The 20,083-nt window shown below is 46.1% G+C and overlaps 1 protein-coding gene across 1 annotated transcript in view; it reads right to left on the bottom strand.

Annotated features, from left to right (window-relative positions):
* P4ha3 (prolyl 4-hydroxylase subunit alpha 3) overlaps nt 1-20,083 on the bottom strand; it is a 41,745-nt gene that overhangs the window by 6,126 nt on the left and 15,536 nt on the right. Inside the window, exons 4-9 of the mRNA XM_021167959.3 lie at nt 15,301-15,450; nt 12,649-12,700; nt 7,745-7,908; nt 7,369-7,545; nt 2,668-2,732; nt 38-197 (exon numbers count right to left, since the gene is read on the bottom strand). Coding sequence (XP_021023618.2) covers nt 38-197; nt 2,668-2,732; nt 7,369-7,545; nt 7,745-7,908; nt 12,649-12,700; nt 15,301-15,450 — 768 coding nt within the window. The remainder of the gene's footprint in view (nt 1-37; nt 198-2,667; nt 2,733-7,368; nt 7,546-7,744; nt 7,909-12,648; nt 12,701-15,300; nt 15,451-20,083) is intronic.

Here is a 20,083-nt window from a genome sequence, read left to right on the forward strand (position 1 = left end):
CCTGCCCCAGAAGACTGACCATTGACCCCATCGTTACCGTAGCATGGTCAAAGTGAGGCTCATAGTGCCCTCCGATTCCATAGTTCACCACCTGGAGATACTCTGCGTAGGGAGGCTGGATGTCAAGGCCTGTGAGGGCCGCAATGCGGTGGTCAAGGGTCACCAGCATTGGATCAACCGTGTCCTTTAGCCAGGCACTAAAACACAGCAAGGGATGAAACATAAGTGATCTGATGTTGGAAGTACTGCATGATGTCTGTGAATGAATATATGGATAGACATATAGATGATGGATGGATGGATGGATGATGGATGGATGGATGGATGAGTGAATGAAGAAATGAATGATGGTTGTTACCAGAGGGAGGGAGGGAAGGGCCATGAATGCCTAGCCTCCCATTCATCCTTCATGTCAGGTCAGCCTGGTCTTCTTGGCCTATGATCTCACTCTCATAGCTAACATTCTGTGAGGTTATGCTGAGCTGAGCAGGCGAAAGCCCACACAACCCAGGCCCGTGACTCAGAGAGGAAAATGGGAAACCTCATCCTTAAACCACTGTGCTAGGAAGACGTCTCCAAGAGAGGAAGCAGAGTGGCAGGAGGAGCAGCCAGGACTTAAAGTGAAGCCTGCTGGGTCAGGGGAGGGCAAAAGCAGCCTGGGAAATACAGCAAGGCCCTGATACCCTGATACCCAACCAAAGGAAGGGGGAGATAAGGAAAAGACAGTGGGATGGTGGGGGGGAGGAGGGCGGGGGGAGGGGGAAGAAGCTAAAGCAGTAAGAACCTTACTTCTACTGGGCAGTGGTGGCACACGCCTTTAATCCCAGCACTTGGGAGGCAGAGGCAGGCAAATTTCTGAGTTTGAGGCCAGCCTGGTCTACAAAGTGAGTTCCAGGACAGCCAGGACTACACAGAGAAACCCTGTCTCGAAAAACCAAAAAAAAAAAAAAAAAAAAAAGAAAGAAAGAAAGAAAAAAAAATGTTACTTCTTCTCTGCATGATGATGTCAGGGCCTCAACCTTTAACCTCTCTAAGGGCCAGTGTGCTCCTTTATAAATGGGACTGGCGATTCTATGTACCTCCAGGATTTTAGAAGACTGTAGCAGAAAAGACTCATGGAGATGTTTCATACGGTATGTTACTGACTGCTATGATACCCAGGGCAGTGCCAACTCTCTGGTTCAACTCCACACAAAACAGGACCCATCCATGCCCAGTTCAGACTCTGCTACTGAATGTCATGTTGGGGTTCTTACGAAGCAGAAAACTTGGAATCAGAATTGAGATCCCTGGGCAGATGAGGCCATGCTCTCTAAGTGAAGTCTGTGACACCCTGATGGGTTAATTTGTTCCATGTACATTGCACTCAGATGATTAAACTACATACTCTTGACTTGCAAAGATACTCAGGACAAAGTGAGCCACTGCTTTCAAAGAAGAAAAGCACAGAAGCAAGAGAGATGATGGCTCAGTGGTTAAGAGCACTTGCTGCTCTTGTGGGAGGACCTGGGTTCAGTTCCCAGTATCTACTTTGGACAGCTGACAACTGCCTGTAACTCTAGTTCCGGGAGTAAAATGCCTTGCTGTGCCTTCTGTGGACAATGCATGTACGCAGTGTACCTACAGACAAGCAGACACTCTTGCCATGGTTTAGAGACCGGCTTTTAATGCAGAATGTCCCTGCGAATGGTCTGGCTGGGAAGTGCTTCCACAGTGCATGTGCTTAAACACTGGTCTCCAGACAATGATACTGCTTTGTAGAACCTGGGGATGGGTCTTGGGGATCGTGGCCTAGTCCTGCCTCCAGTCCCAGCCCCTGTCTCCACCCAATAGAGACGGAAGAAGGGGAAGAGTCTCCCCTGCCCATTCCTGCCACTGTGGAGCCACCGTGGAGCTGCCAAGCCTTTCCCACCTTGATGGCCTGTATCCCCTTAAAACAGTCACCAAAATCAACCCCTCTCCTTAGCTGTTTCATGATAGATTTTTGCTCACAGCAAGAAGTAGCACGCACAGTCCCTAAATGTAGCAGACCAAACACGTTAAGTTCAAACTATCTGAACCAAAGCTCATCTCTCACATCCCCTCCCAGAGGACAAGATCCCAAGCCTAAAGGTCTAGCCTTTCTCTAGGGTGCTAACGCCATTTTCTCACATGGCTGTGAAGGACGCTCCTCCTCACGCTCTCTGAACAGTCCTATACTCACTGTGCAAAGAAATGGCTGAAGGGAGGGGAATGGTGGATGATAGGACTGGAGTCCCACCCTGGAGCCTGCTCTTTGGTGAAGCCAGCAGGCCCAGGGTGTCCATTTCTGCCTTTTGCCTGCATGTTGCTAGGGATGCTTTGTATAGGAGTCACAAGATGGGGATGGAAACTGTAAAGTCAAATTACAGATGTGTGTGAGAACTCATGCTGGAGAAGAAGCAGCAATGCGTGTTTTCTCCTTTAAGCTGGAGACGTTTTCTCCAAGCCTTTTCCTAGTGGCCTCTCAGTTAATCTCCAGATAATACTGCAGTCCCCTGTCACTGGTGTGACATCGTGGAAAATTCTCTCAGGGTAGATTTCAGTAGTACAGGCTCTCTAGCAGTCCCAGGAAGGTTGCTGCTGACATCGCAGTCAGCTGTGCCCTCAGTCCCGGGCTGGAGTTTCTGCCCACAAGGCCCGTCCTACCTTTTGCTGATGCGGTACTCCACTTGCAACTGCTTTTCCCCGGAAGCCACCACTGATCTCTGGAGCTGGTAGGAAAAACAAGAGAAAGACCAGGTTCTGATGCCCATCACGACCACAGACACACCTCTCTCTAAAGCATGACAACCTCCTGGTCCTTACTCATTGAAGTGTATTTTGTGCATGGCAGGAACACGTCTCTTGCATGTAAAGAGCCAGTACAACTGTGTCTCTACAGACCCCCTTTTGTGCATGCAAGACTGAGTTGGGGAGGACCAGAGCAATTTCTCATCTCGGTTTGTATCACAGCGTCGGGCCCGGGGCTTGAGCTAGGGCAACCGCTTCCTGTTTCTCGAATTAAATGAACCCCTCCTGCAACATGGGTGAGCGCGCAGGGGTAGCCTGTTCCTTTTGAAGAACCCTAGCCAAAGCCCTTCCTTCCTTCCAGAGCCACAGTGATGAACTGCATACGCTTTCATAAGCCCAGCTTATGGGGGAAAAAAAACCAACAACAACACAGATTTGAGGTCAGTAATTGAACTGTTTCTATTTTGTTCCGAGTGCATCTGTATGCAGCATTTATATTTTATATATTTTATTGCAAACTCACTGTGGTAGGGACAAAGAAATGAGCACTTGAGGCTATATCTGCTTCTGTTTCTGGTTTCTGAGTCAGCCTCTGTGGGTCAAAGGCTCTGTCTGGCAGGGAGTTATCTCTAAGAAGTTAGATTCAGGAGTGGAACAATAAATGTGTACAACCAAAATCCTTTCCCTCACGCACCACAGGCAACTGAAACCCTTCCCTTCGTGAATGGCGTAGAGCCGAGCCCTTCTCTAACACAGCAGCCTTCTCTGCTGCTAAATCAGGCAGACGATCTTGGAAAAGCCTGTTCCCGTTCCCTGGACGCATTTCCTTATCAATAGACACAGCACACCAGAGCACCCTTGAGAGCTCGTCTTGTCCTGGTGCCCTGCTATCCTAGGATGCCCTCTGTCCTTTCTAAAACCACTCAGAGAGAAAGAGAGAGAGGAGAAATGCCCTCTTCTGTTACTCCAGGGCAAAATCAATGTTTAAAAACAAAGCCCTGCCCCCATTAGGGAATTACTTTGTACCTAATTCCTTTCACAGTTGTGTCATTAGTCTCTATAGACAAGTTATTCATTTTGAGCAAGTATTGGTTGTGTTTTTATGTTAAGCACTGTGATGGGTATATATGATGTATATGTATGTGTATATTAAACCAGACAAAGTCCCTGCTTGTGGACTGATGGCATTGCGATAGGCAGGCACAGGCTGCTGTGGATAGACATAGACAGGCCTCCAGCCCCTCCTTCTGAGGGATTGGAAGCCTTCCCAGTGCTTCCATTCATGCTGAAAATATACATATTGAAAGAAGTCAAGAGTAGTGTTCCAGACATTCCAGACAGAAAGGAGAGAAGGAAGGAAGGAGGGGGAGAGTGAGGGAGAGAGAGTAAGGGAGAGAGAGAGAAGGACAGAAAGAGAGGCCTATTTACAGAAAAGGCTTGCCGCTGGATTGTCAAAAAGGAGCCAGCAACAGCCAGGCTATGAGCTGTGTCAACACTCAAGCAGGAGTTTAAGTAAGAGATTTGGAAAGTCAGTTCTGATCTTCAAAGATTATTTTGGGCAGACACAGGGGTACATGCTTGTAGGTTCAGCACTCAGGAGGCTGAGATGGAAGGACCCCAGAACCTGGGTGTTTGAGGACAGTTTGGGTGACAGGACAAACCTTTCTCCAAGTATAAAAAATAAGGGGTTGGAGAGATAGCTCAGTTGATAAAGCGCCTGCTGGGCAAGCAGGGGGACCTGAGTTTGAGTTCCAGCATTCATGTAAAAGCCAGATGTGGAGGGAGTCTGGAACCCCAGTGGTAGGGAGGTAGATCCTTGGAGCTCATTGGCTAGCCAGCTTAGCCGGATGGATGAGCTCCAGGTTCAATGAGAGAGCCTGTCTCAAAAAGTGACCTGAGGAGATTAACGAAGGAAACCTTCAAATTCAGTCTGGCGTCATACAAATGAGTGTATGATATGAATAAGTATAAACCACCCACAAGACAAAATCCTAAGAGTTTGGCAGCAATGAGCCTAACATGGGTTGAGGAAACAGGACAGGACACTAAGCCACAAAATGTCTAGTGATACCAGCCAATACATACATAAACGGCAGAAAAATTAGGTGCCATATAGCTTTGGGTTCAGAGAAAGAGTGGTTTAGTGCATGTGGCCCCATAAAAGTGCCCTGAAGGGCAGAGTCACCCAGAGAACCATAGAAGCAGGCCAGAACTGCAACCAGTGCTGGGGGCACTCTGGAGGTCCGTGGGTTCTATTGAGTCCTTGAGGCGGATGGGCAGGGGTAGTGGGGAGGGAAGTTGATGGGAGGAGGCCTCAGGAGAGAACAGTGAGGAGGAAGAGGAGAAGGAGGAGGAGGAGGAGGCAGAGAGTCATGGAGGCTCAGGTACCATGGGCACCATCCCCCGACAAGTCCTCAGCTTATTCCTGGAATAATCACAGGCCAGGAAGGCAACAACAACCCCAGGGAGAGGTTGCTGGGAAAGGGAGAGTGACAAGGTCTGTGCATGCCGAATAGATGGCCTTGCTGTGAAGGATTCAGTGAGCATCCCTGAATGGCCATCGCCATGGTAACAGAGCTGTTCTAAGGAAAAGGCTGCTGCTGGCCTGATTCCACTTCTGGTTCCCTGAGAAGTTGATGCCACTGGCAATGCCTAGTTACCATCTTCACTCTAGCTAACCATCTCAAAGGACAAAACACCAAACAACAGAACAGACCTAGACCAGCCTGGAGGAAGGACCTTCTGTGTGGTTGCTCTTCTCACTCCAAGCCAGACTCTCTCTCAATCTGTTCCCAGGGTTTTCCTTAAAATCACAGGCCCAGTCGTCCCCCCATTCTGTTTAGCAGCTTGCCCCCAGCTCCTTCATGGCCTATGGGATAAAGCCCAAATGCTCCACTGTGGCCTTTGTTAGTGGTGTCTATTCATTGTCCATCCCTGTCAGTGGTCATCTTCTGCCCCGTCCTTTGTGCACCACAGCCACCAAGCTTCTCTCTGTTCTCTGAACATGTCAACCATCAGGCCCTTGCAGTGTGTGGCTTTGTCTTCCCAGAATACCCTCTCAGTGAAAGAAACCTGCTCCTTCCTCTCCTCTGCAGAGCTCCCCTCCCACCCACCTTCCTCTTAGGTCATCGCACACAGCACACTTGATCCCAGCACTGTCTTCCCCTTACACCACTGGTTCCCAACTTTCTTAACGCAGCAACCCTTTAATACAGTTTCTCATGTTGTGGTGATCCCCAACCATAAAATTATTTTCGTTGTTATTTCATAACTGTAATGCTGCTACTGCTATGAATCATAATGTAAATATTTGATATGCAGAATATCTGATATGTGACCCCTGTGAAAGGATCACTGGACCGCCAAAGGGGTCAAGACTCACAGGTTGAAAACCACTGCCTTACGTGGAGGAAAAGTTCCTCACCCCTTTGTAAAAGCCAAGGGTCTAAGTAGTCATGTTCAGTTGATGGATGACTAAATTCCCATTGGTCAGACAGCACACTTAAGGACATGATGTCTGGCTGGAAATAAATAAATAATTCTGCACAAATGATTGTGCCTTTAAAGAAAATACAAGAGGATTGTAGAGGTGAGATGGGATATCTTTTCTGGATATTTACGGCATGTCCTAGTGGGAGGCAAAGACATATCCCTTCCCACTGGCACCAGCTCAGTTCGGTCACTTGCTGTTCCTTCCTCCCGTGGGAAAGATTAGATAGGTTTTTTTTTTTTTTTTTTTTTGCTTTTTGCCTTTTTGGCTTTCTGGCTTTTTGTGACAGTGTCTCAGCATGTAGCTCTGCCTATCTGTCCTGGAACATCACAATGATGTTTTTGCTCCCAAATAGAAGCTTTGAAAGCCAGTTCACCTTTGCCATTTCTGTCTTGTTCCCCCTTCCATGAAACTCCAGACTACAACAGAGGCTACTCTGCCAGGCTGGGCTCCAGAGCTTCAGCCAATCCAACCCAAACCCGTAATGTGGTAAACTGTTGCTGTCTCCAAGGTTCAGGGGCCATTTATTACCAAGCATAACTTAGCCTAAGCTCCTGATAGGAAGAACAACAGAGCGATAACCAGCACACTCTAAACTCCAGTCCTCACTCTAGTGCATGCTTGTCTTCAATCCGTTCCCTTTCTGGGCCTCAGTTTCCTTTTTAACAGAGTCATGAAATTGAATCTATATCTACTCTGTCTGCAGATACGTACTAGTGTTTCACTCCTATTTCTGTCAAGTTTTTTTTCTTCTATTAATTTTAAGAAAAAGTTGATGTTTTGAGAAGTCTCCTTTGTATCTCCTGATATCACTTTGATATATATACATACAACGGTACACTTGCGTCTCAAGCACACGATTGGCTGGATTTCAGCAACTGTCTAAGATATGCATCCCATATCCCTAAGAAGACATGTGCCAGCATGATGTGAACATCTCCTAAGTCTCCTGGCACCTCATCTCAATCCTTTCCCACCAGAGTCGAGTACAGCTATGCTCTCCCACCGCTAACTGGTCTTACAGAGCGCTTGCCATTTTGAACCCCAGGACTAAGAAAGGGTCTTGCTATGCCAGTTGTCTGTTCCTCAGGCATGAGGGGACACAGAGGGTATTTGGGGATGCTCACCCACGGTTCTGCAAGCTCTCGGATTTTCTGAGCTTCCTCGTCACTGACAAAGTCATGGTAGAGAGCTATGAGTGGTCGTAGGTGGACAACCTCCTTTCGGGCAGGCTGGAGCAGTAGGTAGGGGCTGGAATTGGTCTCATAGGAGCAGTAGAGGCTGGGGATTTGGTAGTGCGTTGGCTGGAAGAAAAGATTAGAGTTGATGTAAGAAAAGAAGGGACAAGGGAACTATGGCATTAAAAACCAGAATTTAGGACTATTAGAAGATGGAGTCATTTGGGTGCGGTTTGGGAAGTTGTATCCCCATTAAGGCATCAGGTTTTCCCTCAAGTTATCCTGACTCCAGTCAATCCTCCCCTTTCTCCCTGAGGAATCCCACCTGGGAGCCCAGGGTCTGGCATAGCCCCTCGTAGGTGTCCCTGGTCTGCAGGTGGGGTACGTTGGGCCTCTGAATTGCAGTCTCAGCCGCTGTCTGGTGACCATTCTCAGCCAAGAGCCTTTCATATTTCAACACATTCCTGGCCATCCTCTTATTGTCTGGGCCTGGGGGAAACCCAAACAGGAAAGAACACATATGAACAAACACTGGCCTCAGAAAGAACTCTCAAGACTTCATACAAGCTGGTGTGCTGGGCACATGCCTTTGACTGCAGCTTCCAGGAGGCAGAGGCAGGAGGATCTCTGTGAGTTCAAGGACAGCCAGAGCTGCATTGTGAGACCTGGTCTCATAAAAACAATAACAACAACAACAACAACACCCCCAAACAAACAAGTAAAACCAAACTATTGAAGCTTCCCTGTCACACAGAGGTGACACTTCCACATTTTAAATTTCATGCCAGTGTTTTTCCTCCTGAAAGGGCATCTGGCTTTAAAAAAATGACTGGCCTGGGCCTGCTGGACCTGAGGGATGGCTGCTAACATTATTAGACAGGGACCACAGAGGTCACCTTTTCACCATTCACCCGTCCACTCAGTAACAGCCCACTTCAAAGATGTTCAAAACATGTTCCGTGCCAGACACTGGGCTGGACTCCCCGAGCAGAGTCCAATAACTACCTGGAAGAGAACATGGCAAGTAAGAGAAATAAAGGGAGCTCAGTGGTCACCAATAGTGCAGGCCCTCCCACTCTCCTTAGATATTATATTCCTGTGAGCATGGGTGTATGAGCCCATGTGTGAGCTTTGGGAGACCAGAGAGGGGATGCTGGGTGTCTTCCTCCGATGCTGTCCACTTTATCCCTTTGATACATGGTCTCTCACTGAACCTGGTGTTCCTTGTTTTCTTTCAGCTAGGCTGTCGGACCTGCAGGCCCCAGAAAGCCATCTGTGCCTGCAGCTTCCCTTTCCAAGTCCAGCTGTGGTGTTACAGGCAGGGGGTGTGGGTCATGCCCAGCTTTTCCGTGGCTGCCAAGGATTTGAACTCAGGATCTCATGCTTGTGTAGCAAGTGCTCTTACCCCCAGGGAACTCTTCTCGGCTCCCTGTTCTCTGTAGAACTGGAAGCCTCTTCATTCTCAGCTCTGCTAGGTCCTCAGGAACAGCAGTTCTCAACCTTCCTAATGCGGGGCCCTTTAATACACTTCCTCATGTTGGGCCCGCAGCTTGAGAATTCTGAATGATCCTTCAGAATTCCTACTAGGGGCTTGGAGAGATGGCTCAACGGTTAAGAGTGCTTGCTATTCTTTCAGAGGACCATAGTTCAGTGCCCAGTGTCCATATCAGGCAGCACACAGGAACCACCAGGAACTCCAGTTCCAGGGCATCTGATACTCCCTTCTGGAATCCTCTGGGCCCTGAACTCACACATGCACATTCCCACACACAGATTCCAACATGTACACATAATTAAAAACTAAAAATAAATATTAAAAATTTCTATTGGCTTTCACAGAGCAGAACAGTATGGGTCAAAATGGAGCTACACCTTATCTTCCCACAGTCTGAGAATCTGAGGCACACACCGTGCTTGTAAGGTACCACTGCTATTGAAAAGGGGCAGATGTTATTATTCCTTTCTAATAAAAGGAGAAATGACTCTTTGAAGAATGGAAATGATGAATCCAAACACCAGTGAACAGACCACAAAACCAGAAACGAAAGCAAGACCTTCAGTGGCCGTGCCCTATTAATCACCGAAGGTAGTACACAACTTAGGTCATTAGAGATGGAGATTTTTATGGATAAAGCACAAAGAAATAAAAGAACGTTGACTTTAGATTTAAGTTTTTTCTGTGCTTGTGTGTGTCTGCATGTTCTTGCACATTTGTGAAGGCACGTGGAAGGGAGCACACGCATGCGCAGGCTGAGATTGCTGCACACGCATGCGCAGGCTGAGGTTGCTGTCGAGTCATCATCCATTGCTCTCCCGCCTCACTCACTGTGCGGGATCTCGCAGCTGAGAGCTGTTGAGTGTGGCTAGTTTTGCTAGTGACCATCTTCTGGAAATCTTGTTTCACCCTTTGCCTTTGAAGGCTGAAACTACAGGTGGGCCACCACACATACCCCACATTTTATGTGGGTTTCTGTTGATCTAAACTCTGGTCCTCACCCTTGCAAGATAAATGCTTTAAGGAGAGCTATCACCCCAGCGCCTTAATTTTCCTTATCCTACTAATTGCTCATGTGTTTGCAGACCACCCCATCCCATTCTTTGTCAAGGCATCAAAAAGGAATACTGTTGGAGCCTCCTCTCTGTGTCCACAGTAGATTGGTTCCAGGTTCTCTTTAGATACCAAAATCCACAGTCTGTTTATAAAATAGTGTAGCATTTGCAGACCGCTTGTACACACCCACCAGCACGCTTCCAATCACCTCTGGTGAATTTATAACATCGGACACAACAGAAATGCTATATGCACAAGCTAGGGAATAGTAGTTATACTGTGGTGCTTGGGGATATGGCAAGAGGAAAGGCTATACCTGTTCTTTACTGACAACACTGTTTTTCATGTATTTAAAAAGAAATACAAAGTTGGGTGAATCCATGGATACAGAATCTAGAGATAGATGTGAAGGGCAGAACACCCAAGGTGAATTCATGTAAAAGTTATGAATAATTGCAGTTTAAAAGTACCCCAGGGGCTGGAGAGATGGCTCAGTGGTTCCAAGTACTGGCAGCTCTGGCATGTGGCTTCAGTTACCAACACCTACATGGTGGCTCACAATCATCTATAACTCAAGTTCCAGATGATCTGACACCTTCTCCATGGTCTCCATGGGCACCAGGCATGTGCATAGTGAACAGACAAAACGAAATGTAGGCAAAACACCCATACACACAAAACAAAATGAACTGTCAAGACGTCCTCAAACACTTGGTGACTATCAGTGATTTTGCATCTTATGTTAGTAGCTAAATACTCAAAAGACAATCTAGGAAGCCATCTACCACCAAAATTTTAAGCAGAAATCTCGAAGCTGAGCTATGCAGCATCTCCTCCCTTGCTGTTGACAGAAGGCATTCCCTGACGAGGCTGAAGCCAGACCTGGGCAGGATGCCTGCATAGCCAAGTGAGCTCTGGTTTTAAGCAAGAACTGATAGCTCTCAGTAAACAGTCAAAGACGTGAATGGCCCTCTGAGTCACTCCCTTCTCACATACACAGTGCACATTGATGGGATTCATTCCTGGGTTTCCTTCCAAAACCTGGGTCTTCAAACTGCCTCTGCAGAAACTGGCTCTTAGCCTGCACTTGTTCTCATTGAAAGAACAAGTTGGGAAGAGGCTGGTCGACATCTTTTAACCATTTTCTCAAGTAACTCACGAATTTCCCCTTTTCAATGATCTGCCCTGCGGAGGTAGCTCACAGGACACTTGCTGTCAACACGAAAGAGCCTGAGTCCAAATCCCTAGCACCCACATACATGTCTGGACATGGCTACCTGCGCTTGACACCCCAGGTTTTGGGGGGGGGGTGAAGACAGGCAGACTGTTGGAGCTCAGGAGTTTGCTAGCCAACCAGCTTAGGCCAAGCAGTGACCTTCAAGTTCAGTGAAAGATTTTGCCTTTAAAAATAAAGTGGAGGGACTGGAGAGATGGCTCAGTGGTTAGCTCTGACTCCTCTTTTAGTGGACTGTCTGCAACTCCAGTTCCAGAGTCTGCCATCTTCTTCTGACTTTCCCAGGCACCAGGCACACACGTGGTACACAAACATACAGACAGGGAAGTACTCATGCACATAAAAATACTCACAAGGTAAGATTAAAAAATTAAATAAAGAAGTAAGATAGCAATAAAGGAAGACGCCCTGTACCCTTCTCTGCTCTCTGCATGCATAAACACAGGCATGTGCACTGGTGTGTGGGGCAATGGGCTGTGCACAGACAGCTTGGTCTCCAGTCGAGCTGAGGGGTGGAACCCTGGTAGGATCCGGTGGTGATCATTTTCACCTACATGAGACGGAAGGCGTTCCTTCACGTCTCCTGGACTCAAGACTCCTGTGAAGTTACCGCCCCCTCAGCCCCACAGGAGAAGCATGTGGCTAAGCAGTTGCTAGACAATGTCCCAAGCTTCTGACCTTCAGGCTAGACTCCTCCCAGTTACCTAGCAACAGCAAGATAACAAGCCTACTATAAGAGGTGCTGCTTGGCCCCTCCTTGCTCTCTTAAGCTTTTACTTTCCTTGCTCTCCTTCTTACTCTCTCTCTCTCTCTCTTTAAGCTTTCTTACTCTCTAGCCTTTCTTCTCTCCCTCCTTTTCCCCTTCTCTTCTCTTGGCCATGGCCGGTCTCTCTCTCTCTCTCTTTCTACCTTTTCTCTTTCCCCCTGCCTTTCTACAATAAAGCTCTAAAACCATAGACTGTCTCTGTTCATCAAGGCCCGCTTGCTGTGCTTGGATGATAGGATAGGCTTTCTCCTAATGAGCTATGCCTAATCTTCCCGTCAGAAGGCCTCCCTGTGCTCCAGCCACTGAACTAAGGACTCTCAGCTGTGTGGGAACCTCTCTCCCTCTGGAGAGGTCCTCCCTCCCATCCAGCGTGGGATGCCGGAGACTGAGAACCTGGTACAGGGGCTGCCCCTTGTCCACTCCCCGCCATGTAGGGTCAGTGACTTCACACAGCCAGATGTCCACCTGGGGCCGAGTGGAAAGCTTCTGGCTGGATGTGGGCTCTCTCCCTCCCCCCTCTTCCCCTACACCCACAGTCCCCCCCCCACAACACGAGCACACACATATGTATGCACACACACATGCATACACGTGCACATACATTCAAACTATACTTCACACAAATTACAGATTAGGAGCAGAGGTGAGATAGGTCACCTCTGTCTTAGTGTCACTTACTGTAGACAAGGAACTCTCGAGAGAGGCTGAGGGCACATGAAACATTTCCTACCTTATTGAAAAAGAAAAGAAAGAAAATGTCAGCTGAAATGATATTTTCTCTAATTAAATCACTTAATAGTTTTAAAAACTATAAAATATTCTTACCACAGTAGATAATAAGGTTCACTGGAAAAGGTATGAATGCAGAGTATTGTTTGGTCGGTTTTGTTTTTGTTTTTTATTTTCACAGCCCTGTGACAAATCAAGTCTCCTTGTTAACAAATACATTATTACCACCCTTACTAGCAGAGGTAGAAAGAGAAATTGGGATAAGCTTGATTAGGCTTGGTGCACAGCTCAGTAATGATCTGCTCGCCTAGTGTGTGCTCTGAGTGGAAGCCTCAGTACCAACAAAAGAAAAGGGGGACAGGGAGACCAGGAAGAGGAGGAAGAGAAGGAGGGGGAGATAGAGAGAGAAAAATTCTAGCAAGCATAAAGTTTATCCTTATTTTCCAGGCTTGGTACTTCCTAGAGTCTAGACAGTTAGTGGGAAGGAAGCAAAAGAAAAACTAAAACAAACATTGCCTGGTGTGTACGAATCAGCCATCTGCAGCCATGCAGCCTTGGCCTCCTCATGGGCAAAGGACTTAAGTCTGAGGACGAGGTTTCCTTCTGTCTCTGGGCCCTGCAGAATAACTAGCTGGCCGGAATGTACAGAAATGGAATTCCTTGAAGTTTTAACATACTAACGTTTCATTTTAGTGATAAAAGCAATAATAATCACACTGTAAAATATATGAAGAATGAGATAAAAAAAAATCACTCCACTGAAGCCCAGTCACTCAGGCGCTTTTGACTATATTCGCTCTTCATTGCTGTGGATGATTCTGTTCTATACTTAACAGAGGAGTGGCTCAGTAACCTGAGAGTATTCTGTACTCGCCAGATGTAAAGTCGCAGCTTTTAAAACATGCACCAATCTCTTAGTCTTCTCTGACCTACAGGGAGGGAAACTGAGGCTCAGGCAGATAAAGTCAGGGGCTCAAATTTCCACAGAATTTCAACTTTGTCTGTGTGATCCCACGGTCTATGGCTTAACAACTGACTTAATTGTTACTACACTTTTTTTAAATTAAAAATATATTTTATATGGTAGTCAAAGGTCCACAGTGAAGGGACGTCTACCAGATGTACTGTAGAAGCAGGGGGCATAAATCATTTAAAGATGAATCTTCTGTGTTTGGCACTTGTGCAAATTTCAAGTAGGATGGAACTTGCTGTGAGCATCCGCAGGGCAAGCTGTGGAGTGAGGGGAGGTATGAATGACCTCATAAAGTCGATGACACTTGAGCTGAGCCTGTCTGATGGATAGAATTTCACCAGACAAATGGGATGTGACATGGAGAGGAGAGGGAAAGGGAGGGGAAGGCTGTCACCAGATTTGCCGGGAAATAAAACAAAACTAACCACTGGGCACTGTCTGAGTAATCCCATCTTGGGAGCAGAGTGCGGTAGTCGCCTTATTCTGATTCTCTTTGCTGGTTCTGTTTTCTTCATCTCCTAAAGCTCAACAACGCCTTGCCCTTGGCTACCTCACAGCCAACCGTTTTAATCAGCAACTGCCCAGGAGAGGTAGGAGGGGCACACAGCTAAGATCCATGTCCCATGTCCCACGTCCCATGTCCCATGTCCCGTGCACGTAGCTAAGATCCACGTACCAAGAAGGACAGACTGTTCTCTGCTCTGAGGATAAATCTGTCCTCTCAGCAAGGTATTTGATCACACACAGGCTCCCTCTTTTCTCAGGAAGACAGAGAGAAAATGCACGCACGGGGCTGGGGTGTAGTTCTGTGGTAGGGCACTTGCCTACCACACCCCAGGCTCAACTCCCAGAATCTTCCAAAAACCAACATCAGGGAACATGTTGCCTGGATCGTTAACTTTGGAAACTCCATGGAACCTGCCAGATGGCGGTTTGTTTTTTTGTTTTTGTTTTCTTTTCCCCAACCTATTCTTGAGAACTGTACAATTGGTGAGAAATGAAGTTAGTCATAGGGAAAGATGGACATTGCTATATTTTGGGTGAGAGGTGTCTATGTGTGATGCAGCAGGCAGGAGATCAACAATACCTAGGAAAGAAGAGAGCGGCAGGAGGCCCTCAGGCTGGTACAATGGGATAAAGATGTCACCTCTGTAGCCAACAATGGCCACATTTCAGCTGGATTCAGTGTCAGGTGGGAGAGGATAGCCTAACTTCTCCCTTCATAGCAACATTATGTTCCGTTAGCAGTGAGGAGTCATGGGTTACTGAGGCGACAATGAGTGCCCTGCATTGACTGTGGTCCCATCAAACACCTGTGGGGCGGCTGCACTAGCAAGTAGAAGAGAACCTGTGATGAGACATGTGAAGACTGTGAAGTGGTCCACGCGTTAGTTAGCACTCTAGTCTTAGGTTAAGATGTGGGTTCTGTAACCCACACCCACCTCTGTAAGTATCCTGGAAGGTTAAGAGTTTTCGGAAGCTTGATTTACTTACATTTAATCTGTGGTGATGGTAAAACAACAGCCTTACACTCGGTCCCCACACACTCCAGGAAGAGTAAAGAAATCTGAAAGTGATATAGAACACTGTACTGACTGTGCTAACAATGAGCTTCATCGCTCTCCTACCTGGAAACAGGCAAAGGCCAAGTAATCCAGGGCGTCTTCCAGACTGGCCTCGTCCTCTGTCTTCCACTCTCCGTAGGCTCTCCGGAAGAGACTGACAGCTTCCTCCAGCCATGGGATGGCATGGTAGTAATCCCCCGTGTCATAGGCCACCTGCAGGGAACATGAGCCACAGCTGGGCTTCAGTTCATAGACAGAGACAAGGACATCATCTGAATACACAGAGAAGGAGACGCATGAGTCCCAGAAGACTAGCCACTCTCAAATTCCTTATTATTCAGTTTGGTGTCTATTATCTAACAATACGCTAGATATCTAACAATCTGTTAGATAACACTAGTATGAAGCATTGTGCTTATGGCAAAAAGGCAGGGCTCTGCGTTGGAGGAGGCGAGAGAGATGAACTCAAGTAAGTGCAGGAAGGGGCAGCGCGGTGCTGAAGTTTTAAGGAAAATGCAAAACGCATGCAGGCATGGAGAAGGGAAGAGGCTTCAGGTCCTAGCCGATTTGCAGAGCGGCATCTGAGCTGGACCTTTCTCAAAGAAGGAAAAGGATTTCAGTGGACAGGGTTGGGAGGAAGGGCTCTTTAAGACGAGAGAACAGCAAAGTTATCATTCTGCTCACAGAAGTCCCTGGGGTCTAGCGTGAAGGAAACAGAAAAGTGAGCACGAGGGGTATGCACGTGGCCTTCTGCAGGCGTGACTGGGTTCTTAGAAGGACATTGTGGTAGCTCTGTGAGGATGAGATACATGTCACTAGTCAGTACTTTCTGATGACCCGTGCATGCAGTGCTTCTCCTGAAGGTCAACGAAGGCTTGTGAACAAACCAATCCCCCAGGACAACACAGTCAGCACTGGAATGGTGGCAGGCAGTGGGAATGCTGTGGTAACTGAGCAGGTCAGTTCTCATTAAATGTTGGGATGCCAGAAAACAGGGCAGCATGTAGCAGACATAGCTCAGGTCTCCCACCGGCTTACAGTTAAGTAGAATGCCAGACCTTTGGGGAGAATTTCCTGGAAGTCAACATGGAAGCAACATGGAATTACAAAGTCACCGAGTTGGGAAAATCTTCCCGAATGACTTCACCGAGGTGTAACTGCCAGTCAGGGCAGGCCCTGGAGCTGCTGCTGCTCTGCAGCCAGAATAATAGAGCAGCTCCCAGCTCAGGCCTGCCAGTAGCTGCTGGCGCTGTTTTGCTTGTTCTCTACCCATTTCTAATTTGTAAAAAATGTTTAACTGAATAATGATAATAATGATGTTGATGATAACCTAAACTTTTCCAGTTAAATTAACTGTGTATGTTGTGTGTATATGTACATGTGTGTGGTATGTATATGTGTGTATATATGGTGTGTGATGTGTAAATACATGGGGGCAGTATATAGTATGTATGTATATGTATAATATGGTATGTGTGGTATACTTATGTGGTATGTGTGGTATGTGTAGTATATATATGTATACATGTGGTATGTATGTGGTATGTATGTATGTTAGGGGAAGTGTATGTATATGGTATGTGTATGTAATATATATATATATATATTTATATGTGTAGTATATATATGGATATGTGTGGTATGTGTGTGATGTGTGTATGTAGTATATATATATGGATATATGCAGTGTGTATGTATGTGTTTTATGTGTATGTATATAAGTGATGCTGAAGATTGAATCCAGAGTTTCATGCATGCTAGGGAGCAATAGCCCAGTCCTAACCATTTTTAAAATATTTATTTATTTATTTATTTATTTATTTATTTATTATATGTAAGTACACTGTAGCTGTCTTCATACACTCCAGAAGAGAGCATCAGATTTCGTTACAGATGGTTGTGAGCCACCATGTGGTTGCTGGGATTTGAACTCAGGACCTTTGGAAGAGCAGTCAGCGCTCTTAACCGTTGAGCCATCTCACCAGCCCACTCCTAACCATTTATCTGATATTTTCATGGGGAATTTCAAGTCCTCACAATATGGTAGATCAGCATAACCTAAATTCTTCCAAAAACAAATATTTAGACATTTTAAACAAAATACACAAAGCACTTACATGTTTCCAAAGAAAAAAATGTTAACTGCCAGGTGGTAGAAGCAGAAATTTAGCTGAAAACTTAAGCAGTGAGCGCATTAGCAGATGCTTCAGCTGTGTAGGATTTGGGAGGCTGAGACCAGCCTGGGCTACAGAGGGAGATAGAGAGAAAAATGAGCACAAGCAGCCACAGGATGGAGTAAGAATGCTAATAGCATCCCTTCCTCACAGTAGCTCAGACAGCAGGTAGTCTGAGCTTATAGCAACAAGAGACTAAACAATTTATGGCATATCCACATTATAGATCGTAAAAATGAAGTACTGGGCTAGAGAGACGGCTCAGCATTTCAGAGCACTGGCTGCTCTTGTAGAGGACCTGGGTTGGATTCCCATTACTCTCAAGTGTCCATAACTCCAGTTCCAGGGGATCTGACACCATCTTCTGACCTCTGAAGGCACTAGGTTTGCACATGGTACACAGACATACATGTGAGCAAGACACTCACACCTTAAAATGTCTTTAAAAAATGAACAATTAATGCATATGACAACAGAAATGCATTATAGTATAAACTGCAGAGTGAGGAAGCCAACCCCAGAAGATAATGCCCTGCAGGGAGAGGACACTGGTGACCTGGGTGGTGGTGACATGGTAGGAGGAAGGAAAAATGTGTAATTAATATAGCCAAATTGAAAATTAATTTCACTGCATTTATAGATATAACTGTGTATATACACACATACACATACATGACAGATAGATAGATAGATAGATAGATAGATAGAAAGATAGATAGAAAGATAGATAGATAGATAGATAGATAGATAGATAGAAAGAAAGAAAGATAGATAGATAGATAGAAAGATAGATAGATAGATAGATAGATAGATAGATAGATAGATAGAAAGATAGATAGATAGATGATAGATAGATAGATAGATAGATAGATAGATAGATAGATAGATGATAGATAGATAGAAAGATATAGATAGATAGATAGATAGATAGATAGATAGATAGATAGATAAAACTGCTTTTGATATTGTCCTAGGTACTGAAAGACCCACAACGTGAGGACTCCCTCACGTTCTGACTCAGGAGAGGCGACACCCCAAAATCACCCACAAGAAACGATCTTGCTGCAACTGCAAGAGGATTTTTATTCGAGAGCGTTCTCGGGCCCATGGTCATACACCACGCAGGGGTAGAGGACCATGGCGCGCCGAGTAGCTGAGTAAGGGGGTATTTAAAGGAAGAAACCACAATTCATGGAGGTGGGGAGGGCGTTGTTGGAAAATACCAAAAATACCAGTTAAGAGTCACAAGGAAGTATAAAGTCACAAGTGTCAGGTTATCTCTCAAGGCAGTTTCTAAGAGCCCCTAACAATCTAAGAGCCCCTAAAGATAGCACATTTGCATTGCAGGTTCCAGTAATGGTCAGGGTGCCATTCTTTGAATTGAACCCAGGAAGCTGGTAGGTGGAGGAATGTCGCTATCTGTTTTATGACCAGTACCTGGAACACTAAGCCACAAAGGCTACACTCCCAAGCCTGGGCCCAAAAGCCTTGAATTTTGTTTTTACTTTGCTATACTTTTTTAATACTTCTTCATTCCCCACTTCTTCTAGTCAATAGTTCTAATCTTAGAACTAGACACTATCTTCTCCCTGACATAGTTGATCCTTTAGGGCATGGTACTGTTATCTCAAAACTAAAAGCCACACTGCATTAATTCTTGTTTTAATAAAGGTGACTTGCCTATTTAACACACATGGACCTATAATGAAAAGCAGAAGCAAAATCAAAAGGGGTCCCATAAAGGTAGAAAGTAGGGTGGTCAAGAGTACAAGATAAGGGCCTTTCCATCCGAGGCTCAAGGTTTTCTGCGTGGAGATGTCTAGCAGGTCTTCTGGAGCAGGCCTTCTGGAGCTGCTTTTTGCTCGCTGTCTCACTCACTGGAGCACCTTGAGCCTAGAGAACAAAGGCTGGGAAAGCAGCATGTCAGCACTATGTACAGAGGCTATTTTTACCAGTGGAGGGGGCCCCCTGTAGAGTAATTCATAAGGGGGTCAGTCTAAACTGTCCAGGGGTGTTTTTAACCCTGAAGAGCAAAGGGTAGGAGAGCTATCCAATTATTGGCGCCAGTCTCCGCTGTCAATTTGGTTCTATTTATTTTCTCTACCTGTCCTGAGCTTTGGGGCCTGCATGCACAATGTAACTTTTAACTAATCTCTAATATCTTGGCCAGTCCCTGATTTACCTGGGCAACAAAGGCAGGTCCATTACCTTGGGAAGATTTCTTTTAGGATCTTCAGTCCTGGTAGGAAAGGCTTTTATCCATCTTGAAACGGTGTCTATAAACACTAACAAGTACTTGTTGCAATATCTAGCTGGCTTAATTTCTGTAAATTCTACCTCGTCATAGCACAGGCCTTGCAGCTTTTGGCTATTTCTTCTGCCAAGTCAGAGAGTCCTGTAACATAGCAGTCAAAGGACCTAACCACACCTTTGAATTTCTTGGCCCCCAGGTGGGTCAAATACTGTCCAAACTTGATAGTGCTCAGGGGTGTATCTAAAGCTGGTCTCTCTGATGTCATAATAATCTTTAGGCTCCTTGACTGCCAGGATCATTGCTCCTTGAGTCACCTGTTTGGTAGTTAGATCTGCTATCTGATTTTCTTTAGCCACAGCATCTTAGGTCTTTTTCTGCAGATGTCAACAGCCCTCTTTGTCTGTATATTGCTCCGTAC

Source organism: Mus caroli, unplaced genomic scaffold, assembly GCF_978045245.1.
Source record: "Mus caroli unplaced genomic scaffold, Mus_caroli_1 scaffold_8, whole genome shotgun sequence".
NCBI lineage: Eukaryota > Metazoa > Chordata > Mammalia > Rodentia > Muridae > Mus > Mus caroli.